The following is an 18,189-nucleotide window of genomic DNA, read 5'->3' as shown; positions in this document are numbered from 1 at the left end:
AGGGGCCAGAGCGCACCGTAAACAAGAAGGGTCTGAGGAGGCTGGGTTTGTTCAGCCCATCTTCAACTATCTGGTAGAGGTTTACAAAAAGAGACAGGATCAGACTCTTCTCGGAGGCGCACAGTGAAGGGATGAGAAGTTCTTTCCTGTGAGGATGGTGCAGTACTGAAACAGAGATTGTAGAAATATCCCTGGAAATACTCAAAACTTACCTGGATGATGCCCTGAGAACCCGGTATGGCTTTGAACTTGGCCCTGCTCTCTTTCAACAGGGTTTTGGACTAAAGACCTCCAGAGAGAGGTCCCTTCCAACATTATTCTGCAACTCCACCAAGGGCGCAGGATAAAATAATCTAGGAAACGGCTAGAGTATGCATGTCAGAATATGAAACAGTGCTAAGAAGAGGATAAAAAAAAAGTATTTCCAAGAGGAAAACTGTTTTGTGGTGAGGAACTGATCAAATACGTGGGTGAGAAAGAGGACAGAAGCATTTATGGGAAAGGGATACTGAGCAGACTGACTGGGATATCCAGTGCTCCCCCCAGCCAGGAGGACTAAGGTTAAAACCAAACCAGGTATTTCACGAGATGTGTGTGGCAAGCTGAGCCAAAGTCCACGAGTAATTAAACTCACTATTTTCTGACCACCTAGTATCTCCCAAAGCCACTTCAAGTCACGTGGTTTGAAGACGATGAGAACAACAGTCGTATTAGGGTCATAGTGGATCGGATCTGAGAAGATGGATTCTGGGTAAGAAAGTCGGAAAGTCGTCCTCCTCCCAACATCCTCTTCGTACCCTATAACGGGGCCATTATTCATTCTGCAGAGGACAGAGACACAGAGATGGCAATGACTACCCCACCCACGTCCTTACTGTGCGGTGGCTGGCACACGCATTAGAGTGCAGGACAGACAGCGTGTCCAGGTACCGTGGCCCAGCATTTACTTACCACATTACACAGCAGATAAGCAATTAATCAGGTGCGCTAACCCTCCCACTCAGAGGGATCAAGCACATATGGGAAACTGGCCAAGGTGGTTTAGAATACAATCACACAATTGCTTATCATGCATCACTTGAGCAGAAGGCCTTCTGATTTGGCTCAAACACAGAAACTGGAGAAGACCAAAGAGAATATCTGGCTTGGAGAATTACCCATTGCTCCATTCATACTACTGGATGATACGAATCATACAGGAGGCAATTCAAGAATGTTTTAATACTCTTCAGTGTCTACAGCATACAGGAACAGGAATTATGACTGTGTACCTGATACCGATACATCTTTATGTTTGCTTTTTTTTGTTTGGGGTTTTTTGGGTGTGGGTGTTTTGGGTTTTTTTTTTTAAAGCAGTAGCACAGCTACCACTGCTTTGGGATATAACCATTTAATAAGCAGGGAGCAGGTAGGTCAGGTCTCTCTGCTTTGAGGTGCTAGAGGGGCTGTGTTTAAGTCTCCATCTTGCAGTTTTTTCTTGGTGGGTGTGTTGCATATTCTTTGGAGAATTCAGGCAGTCTCTGTAGGCTCCATTCCTCCCAATGTGACTGACTGCTCAGAATAGGAGGCACGCTGCTTAGGAGCAAATGTTTGCAAAACAAGGTATGCAGACAAGGGAACATTCCAAAGTTTTATCAGAAGTCATCATTAAGTACAGAATGCAAACATCACCTCTTTGTTCACTCACAGTATACAAATGCGTACTATATTTCTGAAACAGTTTTTAATTTAGAGTTGTTTTTAAATGTGTGACGCCAGTCTACACAAAGATTTCCATTTTAAGAAGAGTAGATAGATCTACAAGGAGCCCAAATACTTGAAATAGATTAAAAATAATCCATGGAGCTTCCTTGCATCATTATACTACAGTGAAAATAAATGCAAGGTGGGGTTTTTTTGTAAAGCACAGAGTTGTCAGGCAAGTAAAGTTTCCTAAGAACGGGGATATTATCTGGATCGCTTTCTATAGTTTTAAGTTTATAAGAGGAGCTACAACTTGAAGAATTGCATGTATTCATTTCCACCTTATCAGTACATTTTCAAATGCATGTCAAACTCCAGGCTTTGTATACAACTTTTTATGGTAGTTCTTGAAGACTGAAACACTATTACTAAAATGAGCATTAGGAATGATGGCAAAGTAACAAAAATGAGATTTTGTTCAATGTTCAACACAATGTTGAAGCAGACAAACTGAAATAGCAGCTCAGAGGTTTTACTGAAAGAGGGTTCAGGCACACTATCTGACAGGGTACCTACAGGCAGAAGGGCTGTTTAATCAGTTACCATCTCAGTTCCTGCAAAGGAGAAACTGATTTAACTTTTTCTTAATGGGCAGAAAATTCTGTTATAATTAACTAAATAGTCTGTTTTCAGTTTGCTTGGTGTTTCAGCTTTCCTCCCCCGCCCCCCTTTGCCTGTTCCTCTTTGAGCACTTCCCCAGTTTCCCTAGTCCAGAAGCCGCCTCTTCGGACCTCAGCATCCTCTGGTAGGTCGAGGCATCTCAAACTTCCAATATGAACTAACGTGCTTGAGAAAGAGAGGCAGACATCATCATCATCCTCCAGCTAACACGTGCCTTGAGATGGACTTCCCATCATAAACGTTATGTTTAATCCACTCCAAGCAATGCACGTGCCAGCACAGATGTAAGACAGACATCGTGTGGAAGGTAAGAGGCAGGGCTGCCCGGGATGCTGGCTCACAGCAAGGGGCACATGCAGGGCTTTGGGCTGTCACATGCTTGGACCCATCCCTGATGGCAGCATCTTGCACGTGTGTATCTTGTACACGAGGCAGACTGACCACTCAGTGATCCTTCCTCCCCTGTATCAATCAATCTGTGTAATAAAACACTGATCCATTTTTTCCTAAAATTTTTTAAATGAAGGCTGTGACAGAGTAAGTAAAACAGGAAGTTTTATACATTTTCATTTGTATAATATCCAAACTCCAAAGCTACTGGCTGACAGCAAAAGTTTGTTCATTCTTTGCATGTACACAAAATAAAAAGGAAATAATATTTACCTTATTATCACATCATATGAGTCAATTTTCTCCCCTAAAGTCTTATTTCGAAGTACTCCTCCATTACCGACCACAACACACCGTCGACAGGCAATGCTGTGGAACAAACAGAACTTTTAATATGCACGACTTCCCTTGCTTCGTATTGTTATTAATGATATATTTGCATTTAGCTGGCTTATTTACTGAGGTCCTGTATCTCTTACAGTCCTTGGCCCCTGCAGAGCAGTTTCAATCCTGTGTCACACAGTAAGGCTGCTTTCAAAAAATGCAGCTGCATTATTTCACGGACTGCCAAAGTCAGGAAATGGCTTCTCTCATGTAAAACTGTTTTTATACGTGTCCTTTTTCCAGTGGTTTGCTGTTTAATATCATCTAACCAGTTGGTGACATGGGTGCCATTAGATAAATTATCTTCCACAATGCTTCAAACTTGTCCCAGTCTGGGGATATACCAAGCAGTTTTTCCAGACATACTCTATCCTAACTCAAATTAAGGTGCTTCTGCAATATTGTACAACTCCACAACTCTAGAGATCTCCAACATAAGCTAAAGCAGCAAGATTTATGTTCACGATTTACCTTACAGGCCTCTGAATAGCACATCTGAAAAACCTTGGCCCAATGACACGTGATGGCTCTTCAAATGAATATAATCACGTTGACTTCTCTCCCTCTACTTAGAAAGTGCTGTCTAAACATGTTTAAACATGTGCTGAAGTGCATGCTGTCATGACATAACAAGAGGGATATGCTTGATTAAAAGTTGCATTCTCATATGACTAGATTCAAGTTAGACAGCATTACTAAGTATATAAAACACCGAGCTACAAATTAGATTGTATACTACATCCAATCAAAATAGTAATTCCTTTCAAATTTAGAAAATATTCAGAGTTAAAAAGCACCCAAAAAAAGGTATTATACAAATGCTAAAGTTACAAAAGTAAACTGTAATGGTAAGATTTTCAAAGTTATTCCAGGTTTTCAAAGTGTATCTTTTGCTCTCTACTGTCTTATTTCAAATGCTAGTAAAATGTGTGGTTTGCTAAAAAAAAAAAAAGGCACACAGACAGGCTTACTGCTTACTGTTTTTTTACTCAAGAAATTTTGCCGCTTTAGGGAAGGTTTACATCCAATGTATAAGATTGCAAACTCCTCCTTACAGAACAAGCACATAATTTTCTGTTGTAAAAATGCTTCTTTATTTAGAGCAAAAGCCATTCAACTTGGTTGCAACAGGAACAACGGCAAAATAAAAATGTTGGTATTTTCTTCAGACACGAACAGGCTCACAGCTTACTGAGGGTGAGCCACCTCCCAGCGTCCCACTCCCATAGTACTTCAAATAAGAAAAAGGCTCTATGCCATTTCTTACTGTAGGGGACCCCAGGACTGTGTCCCAAAGAATACCGTAATCTGTATTAAATGCCCAGCGTGGCACTTTATGCAGACTAATTAACATCTTTCTCCTCAGATCGTCCAACCTGTTTTTTCAGCTGAGGAGAGTATTATTCAACATCAGTGAAAACAGCCTGTTCCAGCCGAGACTGACCAACACCTCAATGCACAAAGCAATTCCCTGTATTTCCTACAGAATTGTTAACGCAGTTACGCTGTACTGCATGTGGGCTAGGGAAAAGAAACTGGGCCTCAAAGCAATGCTGAAAACCTGAAGCTTACAGAAAAGGTGAAATGAGAATAAATGCCAACTGTAAAAAGCACTGTCTTTCAAAAGAAATGCTGGGATGGCACCTTCTCACCTGCTGCTCTAGGGTCACATCTGCAGAGGGAGTTGTCTTTAAAATTTTGTGTGTGTGTATGTGTGTGTGTATATATATATATAAAAAAAAATAGTGCTGCTAAACGCAGCTCTCGGGGTGGGGTGTCATGGAAAAAGCTGGCACACCTTTCTCTAGTGTTTCCTGAGCAGCTTAGTAGAAGCCAAGCATTCATAAAAAGATTTCCAGCTAATGCCGTAAGTCCATGTGACTTGGTACCTCGGAAATCAGAGAGGTGAAAACCTGTTACACCATCCTGTCCTCAGTATACCCATTCCCTCTACACCCACAAAACCCTTCCCTCTCTGCTCCAGGACTGCTTCAGCCCATTCATTTTCAAATTAGTTTTTCAACCTAGTTTTAAGATATCCTGAGAAAGCAGGCTGATGAACATATGCCTCTTGCGAAGTTTATGGTGGGAGGGAGGGAGCAGAAGTTACCCTTTTCCTGAATTACGCTTTGTTACTTGCAGCTATAACATAGAACTCAAAGCTACAGAGAAGCAGCAGTGAGGAGAAACAGGAAGGAAAAGGGAAAACTGGACAAAAAACGTGATCAGTAAGTGATGAACCTGGAATGAGGGAGAGGGGAAAAAAACCCCCGCAGAATTAGCGTATGATTGTATCATGTTTTTCTGTCATTTACAACATGTCTCTGTAAATCACTGAAAGTTTTAATCATCTCAAACCTCTGAATTCAGTGTCGCCAAAAGTTACATGGCCGCAGGTGCGTAACTGAGGTCCAAACATCACCACAATGCAAATCCTAAACTGCTACTCATACTCCAACTCCCGGTGGTACCTCCTGGCTAGAGCATCCATCCCCAATGCTTGGTGGACACCCTGGTTTGGCAGTGACTGACACACCATGCACACTCATCTTCAGGTCTCAATAACCAAAAAATTGCTCCTAATCTTGCTGAATATTTTCTTTTATACTCTCTGATCACCTGGTGTGAATTCACAAAGACAATGTCAACTCCATTACAAGTGATTTGTATTATTCTGACCATGATAAGTAGCCAAAAAGTTACTTTGAGGAGGCACTGCTTGTTCTGTAGATGAACTTTAAGTGATTCCTTATTACATACCTTCCAATTTTTGGCAGAGGCTATGATTTAAGAAGCTTCTTTGCTATGTCAATCCCTAGCTATTGAAATAATGCCTTCCACTCTGGTATAAAACTGAAGAGCTCTTTGGTTTCTCCTCTCTGCACTGTGCAGTTGTGATGTAGCAGGACACACTCAGGACAGGGAGGGTAAAATAAAACGTGACTTTAGAGCTGGGCAACTGAGGTTCACGCAGCTACAGAAGCTGGGTAGCTGCTCTCAAGTCAAATCTCAACTCTCTTCCCTCTTACTGACGGATGCAGACCAGATCTTGTTCATGGCTAAGAGCTGACTAATACTACTTGGATGGAAAATGGAGTGAAATCTGAAGTTTGATTAAGCTTTCAAACTCCAGTGCCGTTAATAACATGCCTGCTAAAAAAAAATAAAGTTATCAGCTGCCCTCAAATAACCAATAAAGCATCTAATATTGGTATGTGAACTTTTGAAATGGATAAAGTCAACAAGCAGATCAAATACTCCTGATTAATTGTACATGAATACAATCGTAAATACAGTCAAACGAATTAGAAAGACCAGCTTTTAATCTCTGTCAAGCTCAGGAAATCGAAGTGGGCCAACTCAAACAGCAAGTCTGGCACAACTGTGCTATTTCTGAATTGTCTCCTCTCCCTAGACCCCCCACAGTATTCAAGTGTCTCCAGTTATGACCATAGGATTATGTCCACAGCAGCACAGATTCCACTGACAAAGGTAAGCAGAAAGGGAAACCGTTTATGCTAGAGTAAAAAAACAGAACATAGTATCATAGGGAACCAACACATGAAATGGAGGCAAAGAATATGTAGCAAGGCTGGACTGTATTCAAAGATATTTAAGTTAAATAAACTGACCTGTACTTACTGTAGATCACAGAAACCAACACATTGATTTTCAGCAGACTGTTACTCCCAGATATTTTACCAACCCCACTTCTTAAAGTCTCCTTTTTCATGTTTTCATATTAAAAAAAACCCAAACACTCACCCCAAAGGGTGAGTAACACTCACCCTTTCTCCAAGTCAATAAATTGGCAAGAAGAAAAATAAATTCAGATATCCTTAAACAACATCAGGTGTGCTACAAGTGAAATATAACAGACTGAAATGTCTGGAGGGCCAGCTTACAACCACCAGCACAATATTGATGAAAGTGAAAAATATTAAGACCTCAGCTATAACAACTGCTATAGCAATGGTTTGAGTGACTAAGGGATTGCATTTAGGTGTTAGAGATGTATAGTATAGAGTATAAATGGATCCTGATGCAAATCGCATGGTAACTGATCTCCAACATCTAAACGCAATCCCTTCAGTCACTCAAACCATTGCCCTATTCACGTGGTGTACAAAAGCCTCTTAATCTCAAGGCCAGGCGTTAGTTTACATATTTCATTTATATGGTGAAATGCTAGAAGAAACATTTTCCTGGTCTATAAAAGAAAAATATTGTTAAATGGAAATGTAGCCTTTAAAGGTCAGAAAGCTTGCATCCTCCACATTCCACTGAAATACTGTTTCTCTGGAAAAGGCAAAAGGAGATCTCAACCTCAACTCCTTTAACACACACCCCTGTAGTCAGTTGAGGAATGCAAATTATTTCCTTTGAGGTTATTTGGTAAAAGGAGGATGCAGAGGTCACATTTTATTGACTCAGGACTGTGTAAATGCATTTGTAAGAACTTACTGCTGCTGAGCTTAGAGTCCAGAGTGCCCAGCGAGTAACTATGAGGAAATGGGTAGAGTGGGTTTTCAGAGGTTACTCTGTGGATATACCCCTCGCCTGGAAAACCTGTCCCTACGGGCTACTCCACTGAAGTCAGTGACACTGTTCACTTCCAAACAGTTTTGGAGAACTAGACCTTTACACAGTGAGAATTCCACCGAAGTTTGGAAAATGACACTGTTCGGAAGAAAATCCTTTGTAGGTAAAACTGTACATAGTGAGCTAAGTCGCACACAAATACAGCTATATGAGCACCACAGATTTGGTGCTCATACAGCCTAATATTTGTTAAAATACTTTATAGCAGGTTCCCCCACTCTGCCCCAAGAAAAGTTTAAAGGGAAATTCGGTTTGCATTCTGCCAAGAAGGCTGAATTAGGCAGCAGCATTAGAGAGCTGCCTAGTAACTCTGTATTACCGGAGAATGTTGTTAGGATTAATTCCCAGAGTGTTTCACATTTAAAAGTCACTGTTATCTCTGTTAAATGTATATATAAAAGCTCTTCCTTACTACAGTGATTCATGCCCTAACAGTACTATACACAAAACCTGATGGATCTAGAAATAATATATTGTATGAAGTCATTGTACCTTCGATTTGTTTTATACTTAAATAGTAATAGTTCTCATTTTGCTTCGGTACTACTGAAGTATATTACTTTTACTAAAATGAAGCATACTTCCCAGAACCACTAGATATATCTATATCTCAGAGAACCTACATTCAAAGGATAAATACCAATTACCTTACTTTTGATCTACAGGACAGACACTTCCATTTAAATGGTACTATGCTGTACTGCAAGCGTCTCTACTTTACAGCCAATACAATTATAGTGCTGAACTTGTGATTTCTGGAAATTTCTAATACAACATTTGGCATTCTCCTTCAAACTCCAGACAAAAGACTAGCCTTTGTCAGCCAATTCTGTATAAATTTCGCCAATTATCACACACCTGATAGGAAAAAACCCTGTTTTCTTTTTTTTTTCCCCTCTCCTTAAGAGTAAACCTGAACATCCTAGAAATAGGTACTAAACACAGAGAAAGGAAGGAGTACAGTAGGTGAAGAAAAGGAAAACTGGGTATTAAAACCAAGATAATTCTAAGGCTTGAACACCAATTATTTTGTTCATATTCCACCCAAGTTTAATTAAAATGTGATCCCGGCATTTGGCTTGAAGCAACAATCTTCTGTTTCATCTCCTTGATTAAAAAACAAAACCAAGTACAGCCAACCTCAGCATTATTTGCATTCAACTCTATTAAGAAGTCTGCATATTAACATGATATATGGCAGGTTGTCAGCCCGTTTGCTAGACTGCAAATCTAAGAAGCCATTTGCATCACTTGGTAAAGACAGGATTTTAGTTTACTTGCCAACCCTACTACACTATCTCACCCCCCCGCCCCCAAAACCCCAAACAAACAAAAAAACCTCAAAACAAAACACACCCCAACAACAACAAGACACACACACACACACAGAAAGATCCTCCAAACAAGAAATCCCAGCAGAAGTGGCTTCTAACCAAGAGATTTAAACAGGGCTATCTAATGCATGGGAAGCGAGTTATCTAAGGCGTGCTCTGCTCCGTGCCACACCTTGGTTACTCCCGAAATGCCAGGAACAGCCTTTCCTGGCTGCCTACATTTCCTTCATTCACTGGAAAAGGAAGCTGAGTGTATATACAAACCAGGATGTGCAGCAAGCCAGCAGATGCAGTGGCAGGGGGTTATGCATAAGATTTCTTTTGCGTAGAAACAGGCATCGGTTTGCATCTGCTTATCTCAAACATTCTCTAGCTTACACTAATGACAACTTTGAAAAGGAGATGACATTCAATTTTTAAGGGGTGGTTTCACCTTCCTCAAGTATAAAAAGATACTACAGGAAGATAGGACTGCATTCAGCTAGCAAATTCCTAACGCACTTATAAAAAGAAATCTGTAAGTTTAAGCTCTCTCACGGAAAAGTTATTCTTGAATGCTGGTGCTACATGTGTTTAAAACCAAACTTATTTAAATCTTGGAATCAGTTACATATTGCTTGGACACTGTCGGTCAGATCCGCATCTTGGCTAACTTGAGCAATTTCAGGATAACGCCACTGACATTCCTTTTCAGATAAATACTAAATATTAAAAATGCAATGAACAGAAACAGTAGCAAATAAACCATCTCACCTGTCATCTTCATTATAAAGTCCACAGTTCTGCAGTCTTGAAAGGGCTAAATGAAAAAATTGCTCTAGAAAGCAAATATAAAGAAGATTAATGAAAATGTTGAATGGTTTCCAACAAAAATAAGCATGCCACCCTGACTACAGCATTTTCAGACACAGTAGTTTTTATGTACTGTGCATAAAAAACTCAAAATAAGAAAACTTGTAATTTAGGGCCACAGGTAAATCAATGATGCCAGAGACATTCAGGTTTATCAGAGCTCCTCTCTGGGAAGCTTTTCCTGCCCTAACATCCCGTTGGGAAATAGCATGGGATTTGTATCAAAAAAATCTTAAGTTACGGTAAATAAGCATCAGAAGAGTTTCCAAGACCTGCATCCTAATTGACTTTGTTTTTTCTTCTACCCACCTGCAGCTGAAACAGAAACAGCCTTGACCCAAGAGGAGGGGCTGCCCAGCCAGGGACAGTAACAGCATTACGTATCTTGGGAGAATACATCAAACCAGCTGTGCTCACTGGCAAAGCTGGGCAGAGGCACCTTCCCAGCCCTCCCTTGGTGGGCAGGCACCTGCTGGACACTCAACGAGCCTCTAACTGAGGGGGATCTCAACTCATTCCCAAAGGTACTTTTCCTCCCTGCAGCCCCAGAGGTGCAGGAAAATGCACCATCCTTGTTACACTGATGGAGGGCAAATCCAGAGTCTAAAGCCCAGATCCGCGGGGTACTAGGAAGGTACACTGTTCAGTGTTAAAAACTCAGAGTTGAGACTTTACAACCCTTTCCAAAAGGGCGGCTAAGACCCTTAGGGTCTCTGGCCCTGTTTACTCTGCCCTAATGCAGGCAGCAGGCATGAGCAGGCAAACACGTTGCATGGGGTACAGCAGCCATGCAACGGCAGGAATACCCCCTGCAGCTCCAGTGACACCTTCCCTTGTGGGAGAAGCTAGCCCAGTAAAAGGAAAATTTTGCTATTGTAACGGGGGGGGGGGGGGCAGGGCAGGGGACTTCTGTCCAGTCCAACCTGGGGACTTCGGCCTCAGTAGAATTCTGGATCCCAATCAGCTTCGGTGTGCTGATCAAACCCCCACCACGCTGACCCTAATATTTCACCTAGCAAAGCACTAAATATCTTTAGCACTCCACTCTTCCTCACTCCCACCTTTCTGGAGCTTCTCTGCTAAGAGGGGCAACCCCAACATGGTGTTTTATTTTTTAAAAACAGGAAGGTGTCAGGTCAGAGGGACTAAATGAAACCATTAAGTTACTGCTAGATACTCCCGAAAGGATTGGCATCCGTGAACAGAAGACACCAAGGCCAGAGATTCAGGTGGCTTTATACGCCATTTAGGTATTTCTGTTTAAAAAACAAGGTACACGGGGAACACAAACCTGCTTTCTTTATTCCATAAGGTAGTTCAAACTTATCGCTCCCGTGGAACTCTGCCACTCTGATAAAATCATTAGTGCACAGGAACGGGTATATTTTGTCAACACTAATGAAGGGAAAAAGTAAGAAGTTTCAAAAATCCATATGATGTATTTGAATAAGCCAATAATTCATGCAACTGCTTTTAAAAAAAGCTTGCTTTATCCTACTTCAAGTATTATCAATTTTTAAAAGAAGAAAACTCAAACACAGGGAAAGAAAGCAGGTGACAGAAAAGGGCAAGATTTTATAGTGGAAAATATAGGTAGAGAGTGAGATAAAATGATTTCTCTGCTAGTACAAGTGTATAGAGTCGTTAAAATTGCATGACTGAAATCTTGCACCATGAGACAGCATATTTAAGAGAATACATAATGCAGGAAGACAATGAATAACTTCAGGTTTGAAAAGCACATAACAGAGGCAGCAAGGAAAATTAAGCGTTATTATTATATACGGCAATTTAATAAATAAGAATGGGATTTGAAACAAGGTGTTTTAACTTGAAAATACCATCTCCTGAAGACACCAGCTGATTTGAGATGCACTCCCATTCCAAACAAGTGGCACTTTATGGCTTTGTTGACATAAGTAAGTAGTTTGGGGCAACAGGGGTATATCCACACAGCAAAAAAATATGGAGTTCTCACATCCACATTACACATATCTCGGGTTTTGTTGGTGGGTTTTTTTTGTTTTGTTTGTTTTTGTTTGTTTGGTTTTTTTACTATGGACTAACCCTAGTAGGATCCCACAGATTGAACACTCCTTAGCAGCTGCAGCACATCGGGTGTGCTCCTGCAGCGCATCTTCTGGCTTAGCCAAAAGTCAGATGTCTGAAAGGAGCCCAGTGCACATGTGCCAGGGCCACCACGTGATGAGAAGCATGGCACGTGGGGATCACAAGGAGGTTTGCCTCAAAAGCGCATTCCTCCTGCAAACTAGAACATGATGGCATCATACTTTATAAATGTCAAGATAGAAAGAATGGGTCACTACTTTCAGAAGACAGTAACCACAGAGAAGGGTTATCTCATAGCAGGGAAGGGACTCTTATCACCCTATCTGCCAAGTCAAGTCAAATGAACAAACAGTAGACTCAATCCTGTCACATGCTAGCATGCCCTTGGTTTCACCTTGGAGTTAAGCGGACAGGCACTCACTGAACTGGTTGACTTTGTAGCAATCCTGCATACTAGGTCTAATATTAAAACGTTAACACACAAGTATACAGACACAGTGAGAAAACCTAGTGTTGATCATAAATACCCACAGCCAGCACATGACTTATTTCTCCATTAAGAATATTAATAGCTGTTAAGAAAATCCTCCCTCTCAGTTTCACGAATCAAGTATCTCACGCTTTAAGCTCTATGTATTCAGAAGATACTAACAGTAAAAAGGAAAAAAACCAAACAAAACACCACAGCCCACGCACCAAGAACTGGGTAATAGGTTAACTAAGCAAGACCAGCTGACTTTGAGACATCATGCAGTAAACACCTATATTAAATTTAATAACTTGCCTTACTGTTCAGAAGCAGCTGGTAAGCTTAGACATAATAAATAATTTACCTACTGCAAAGAGATTCTTAATTCTAGCTCTTCTAGCTCTGGTTCCTTTCCAACAAATAATTCTGCCAGGTTAGAAATCCTTTCAATCTCCCCAGGCTATTACCAAAGTGCACAGACCAGATCTTCAGCTCACGCAAACTATCTCTGTAGAAGAGCTATGGAAATATGCAAGAGACTTTGTTCTAGCTCTGCACCTACCTTCTTCTCGCTGTGTATCTCTGAGTCCATTCCTGCCCCCTTGCTCAGCCCCAGAGCTATCCTGCTGTGCCTGACACAGAGACAGCCTGGGCACGCTCTGTGGGTGAGGGATCTAGGACCACCTCACTGGGCCAGGCAGCTAACCAAAACTCAAAGACTACAGGACTGCTTTGGGGAGGACAAACACAAGATCCTTCCGTGTTCTTTAAAATAATAGCAGCACTGAATTAAAGCCATGTTTTCTTGTACACAAAAAGGACCAAAAAAAAAAAGAAGCAGTGGTGTCCTTGCTCAGAGCTTAAAGAGTCCTTCAGCCAGGACTTTTGGTCTAAACATCTTCCAAGCTTTCTCAGGGCCATACTCAATGTTTGCTCAGGTAAAACACAAAGCCAACAATATAGCCTGTCTGCTTCTGGTCCTGTAGCACTTCCTTGATCTCTTGTTTAAGACTTGTGCTTCTAATAACAAAAACCCCCAGTACTTCCTCACAAACCTCTTGGATGCACTTTTGTGACCAGACACCTCTTTTGTTTTGGGTTGAAGCTCTTCCTTTTTTCATCTGACTGGTTCTTTAAAAAGGAAGCTTCCTGTGAGTACCTTAAAGTGGAGGGCACCTACACACAATTCAACAATACTATCAGAGGAACAAAACTATGAATAATCCCAAATTTCATTAAAATTAAAGTCTATTAAAATTAAAATCCCATTGAAGGGGAAGAATCTTATATCATTAAAGATTGGATGAACTTTTGCACATTTCATACTCCTCTTTCCAAATACAATGAAGAGATTTTCAAGACTTCTCTGGTCCCTGCCTGCTACAGAAATACTTAGCTACCAAGAGTCCAGGTTCTTAATAGCAGAATGACTGAGTTTCAGTCTTGGACATGAAGGCTTCTTTTACAGGAAAAGCATGGGGGGAAAAAAAAAATTAAGGCTTGTATTTCAATCATTAAAATAGTTTCACTGTTACTACTTACAATATCTGAACAGGAAGTATTTATTTATTTGGTGCATACACCAGCATGTTGAGCTAGTTGTGTGGCATGGCTCAGATGCTGATCAGTGGGCGAGCTAAACAATTTGTGTTGCCACAACCAGGAGGAAAAGCAGCAATGAACCCAAGCCCAAAAGCTGTACTTCCAGAGGTAAATCAAAATGTGAAATAGTCCAGAATATGTAAATAGCCCATTTCTACCTCAATCAGCACAGACTTTCCTTTCCCTGCCCATTTCTACCTCAATCAGCACAGACTTTCCTTTCCCTGCCAATTCCTACGTAAGACTCACCCCAGTAAAGATTCAAATGCTGGTTTCAGGAGACAAGCGTCCAGCACATTCCTTCTCTCCACAGCTGTAGGCGGCAGCCTGCAAAAGAAGAGTTTCAAAGAAATAGCAAGAACAGGAACAGGTAGCAGCAACAAGGTAGGGAAACCTGGACAAGTCAAGTTAGTAAGAGCTGATTACTGAGTTAACACCACACCAAGTTTTCATGATTGCATCTGTGTGTATTATAAAGACGGATCTTTCTCATTGCGGTACAATTACTTTTACTAGTAAAGGCTTTTATCTCACAGTGCTGCTCAAAGGGGTCTGTAATCTCCCTTGCTCAGCAACTATCAAAGCAGCCACAACCAGAGGTGAGATTTCAGGCCCACCTGCAGAGAAGCATGACACCTGGGCTGAATCACCCCTGCAGCCATACCAGATAGCATCACCAGCACTCCTCAGAGAGGAGAGGGGAGTCTTGTTTGGAGAGGAGAATAGACAGCACCACATAGGGTACTTCAAGGAAAATGAGATTCTTTGGGGATAAGTCATTCCTCTCATAATAAGGCTAAGACTTACACTTCTAAGCACACTCCCGCCTTGGCGATTTAGCCCTAATAATAACAAATATGAAGCCCAGAAGGGAGGGTAAAGTTCAGTGTGAGCAATGCATGCATCTGGGCTGCATTAAGAACAGAAGGATGGAACCACCACATTAGAACCACAAGCCAAACAGACCATTAAGGTTAATTGCTTTTGGTAACCTCAAGTTGTCATGTGAATCCTGACACTGAGAAAGCACCCTGTGAAATGTATCAGCTGGCCAGCTCGTTGCTTTCCAGCATCAGACTCACAGATGGTGTTTTGCAGGATGGCTTCAGAGAGACTAGAGGCCTGCTTTTAAGTTTTAGCATAGGCACTCATTAGTCCCACAAACCTAATTGCAGGAATTTACTAGCACAAGATCTGCTTATACACGCACTTGCACATTGCAAGTGAACCACACCTCTGATTTATTAAATTTTAAGCACAAAAGTTGCCCTCGTAGCTCTGCTAATTTTGTTCAGGTATAACTCAGAATTATAGAAATTTGGAAGTTGTAAACAAATGTCCTTCCAACAATTCATTGCTTGTTATAGACAGTCACTGTAAGTGGCCATAAATATTAACCAAACACTGGAAACATGACATGTACAAATTCCTTTCTGCCAGACATGTTACAATTGTGTTCATATCAGAAACAGCCAACGGACACAGCTGTACAATAACCAATTGAACAGGGAGCCTACAGACAAACACTATGGATTTTAGTCTCAATCCCTCCCACCTGCCCAAAAACCAACCAAACAAAAAAAAAGCCCCACCACAAAAATACTCAACTGCTGAACTTACTGGGTAACTCCACTAGTCTCATAGGAATGAGGAGCCCTCACAGAGGAAGTCTGTCCATAAAAGCTAATCCTGCAAAAAGTGAAATGTCACAACACTGGTTTGCTATAAACAGAAAGCAAAACAGAAAGCCATTTGTATCAATTGTATGCTATAAATAAGGCAAATAGAGGCACATCAAGCACTACTTTTAAAAGCTATCACTATTATCTTCATAACACAAACACACTGGCAGTCCTGGTCACAGCTGTGCAGAGGCCAATGGAAACTCACCTTCTTTGATAAGCACCCTGAATTTTAGGTCCCAAGCCACCTGTCCCGTGCAGCCTGGAGACAGCGAAGGCTCACTTCCCACAAGGTTGCCACTGGGACTTGACAAATTTCACCTTTCCAAAAGATGCCCACTACACCTGCAGTTATTCCCATGTGTGGAACAGGTCTCTCCCACATCATTTATCAGACATCTAAAGGAACAAGCTAACACTAAACATACATGAGGTGGGAGGAGATATGGACACATGACACACAAATAAGGTATCTCTCCTCACCTGAACACCTATTTTCATGAAACTCAGAGGGACTCCCTGTCTCTGAGGTCCTGACTTCTCCATACAACCAGGCTCAAATCGACTATTAGGTTTAAAAGTGACACAAGAGAAGGGGCGACAGGACAGAATGATCACATTCATTCCCTCACAGTACAAAAAAAAAAACCCACCATAAAACAGGCACACACACACAGAGTAATAATCACTTCTGTTGATTACTACTGAACAACTGTTCAGCAACACAGTAACTCACAGCCACATCTCTCATACAGCCATGAGGGTGTTTGTACTGTAAGTGAACAAAGCATCACCATACCAGTAGAGGTTATTTCTCCACAGATTTCCATGCAGTATACCATACATAACAGCAGCAGCCAGGATAAAAAACAGAAGAATTCGTTTCATGACTGGCAGACCTGAAATGTAAGAAAAACAAAACAAGAAACTTAAATCCAAGTTATGCTAGTAACACGAACTTTTATAAATCATCCTGAAACCTACAAAAGGAAATCATTATTATTGCAGCCATCCTCCACCACCACAAATTTGACGGGGATCACTCCAGTTTGATTTCTCACACAAAGTCCCAGTGACAGGAGCAGAACGCTGCTTTGCACCTACTACACTTGCAGACTCTGCACAGAAGCATGGAGAGAGGCTCACTCCAGGTTCTCTCTGAAGACACAGGAGGGAGATGGGCTCTTCCAGAAGCACGTCAGAGTAGAAGCTCCTTTCTGTCCATTGGCAGCCCAAAGAAATCAGCCTCTTGGGTCAGAAGCTGGCCTTCACAGGTATCTGCGCTTCTCCTCCTTCTTGCACCACCTACTATCAGTTTCCACAATGGCACAGTTAAACAAGCATCAGCACTTTGCAGGAGGCAGACAGGCTGATGCCAATGAAGCAGCATGGGGTATGAGCCGCCACAAATTGCTACTGGCTTTTTTAGGATCACTGAATATTCTTAAGTGTGGTTTTGGACATTTAAAGCTGCACTGAAGCTGTCTGCTTATGCCCTCGTGTCCTGCACAGTCTCCAGCTCCTGAAACAGGCCAGACTTCATTGCTCAAGTGACAGAAAAGTGCTATTTTCACACATCGCAAAGCAAGGAAGAGAAGTTAGGACCCAATCTGTGGAACTTACTAAGTTATGGAGAAATAGCAGAGAAAGCATTCATTTTTCAAATACAGTTTTCACCTCATTGCACAGTCTAGTAAAAGAAAACCAGAGAAATATCAGAAGCTCATGTATCTGGCAAGACATGCTGGGGGAAAAGCAAGTTCTGCAATGCTCACGTCTAACACACTGAGCTGCCCTTTCAGTAGTTATGAATGAACTGTTGTTGCTTAATCTTCTGAAAGTCCAAAATAGCCATTCTGGCCACAAGTTACCGTGGAAATTTACTTGAGACCTATATCCTTCTATTGTTTTTACTTCTCCCCCTATCATGGTAAGCAGGTTCAACACACACAATGCATAAACACCTACTTGCATATCTATATTTTAAAGTGAAGGTAATAAACAGCTGTTCAGCAAAAACAAGCCATATCCAAACATACTGCTGCATTTTCCAAGAGCATAGCCTTTGGCTTTATGGTTTGGTTTTTTTTTTTTTTTTTAGTTTTCTTTTTTTAAATTCCATGTTGTTTTTTGGAATATTTAGAGTTGCTGTTATTTTAAACCTGTGTTAAACAGCTCTAAGGCAATAAAACTCAAGGTAGATATAGTCCAAGTGATTTACAGCAATATGCTTTATGCTAGTAACATCTTACTTTAACATCATACCTTGTATTAAAGGCCAAGAAACTACTAGATAGAGCTGCATTTTGTTATTAGAAATTGAGAAGCAAAACTACTGCCACTCACGTAGCTTCACCCCTGAAGAAATATCAAACAGTGAACTATTTGTTACAATGACTCAGTTCCAACACCCACCACTTCCTTATTTCCTCCCCCCTCC

General features: G+C 41.2%; 1 protein-coding gene across 2 annotated transcripts in view; it reads right to left on the bottom strand.

Annotated features, from left to right (window-relative positions):
• ST3GAL6 (ST3 beta-galactoside alpha-2,3-sialyltransferase 6) overlaps nt 1-18,189 on the bottom strand; it is a 39,126-nt gene that overhangs the window by 6,961 nt on the left and 13,976 nt on the right. For both annotated transcript variants that reach the window (XM_009329729.1, XM_009329721.1), the window contains exons 2-8: nt 16,549-16,648; nt 15,688-15,756; nt 14,317-14,394; nt 11,218-11,321; nt 9,828-9,891; nt 3,028-3,123; nt 635-821 (exon numbers count right to left, since the gene is read on the bottom strand). In XM_009329729.1, the coding sequence (XP_009328004.1) occupies nt 635-821; nt 3,028-3,123; nt 9,828-9,891; nt 11,218-11,321; nt 14,317-14,394; nt 15,688-15,756; nt 16,549-16,637 (687 nt within the window). In that variant the 5' untranslated portion in view covers nt 16,638-16,648. The remainder of the gene's footprint in view (nt 1-634; nt 822-3,027; nt 3,124-9,827; nt 9,892-11,217; nt 11,322-14,316; nt 14,395-15,687; nt 15,757-16,548; nt 16,649-18,189) is intronic.

Source organism: Pygoscelis adeliae, unplaced genomic scaffold, assembly GCF_000699105.1.
Source record: "Pygoscelis adeliae isolate BGI_AS28 unplaced genomic scaffold, ASM69910v1 Scaffold120, whole genome shotgun sequence".
Lineage (NCBI taxonomy): Eukaryota > Metazoa > Chordata > Aves > Sphenisciformes > Spheniscidae > Pygoscelis > Pygoscelis adeliae.
The sequence above is the reverse complement of the archived record's forward strand: the minus strand, read 5'-3'. Positions and strand labels throughout refer to the sequence as shown.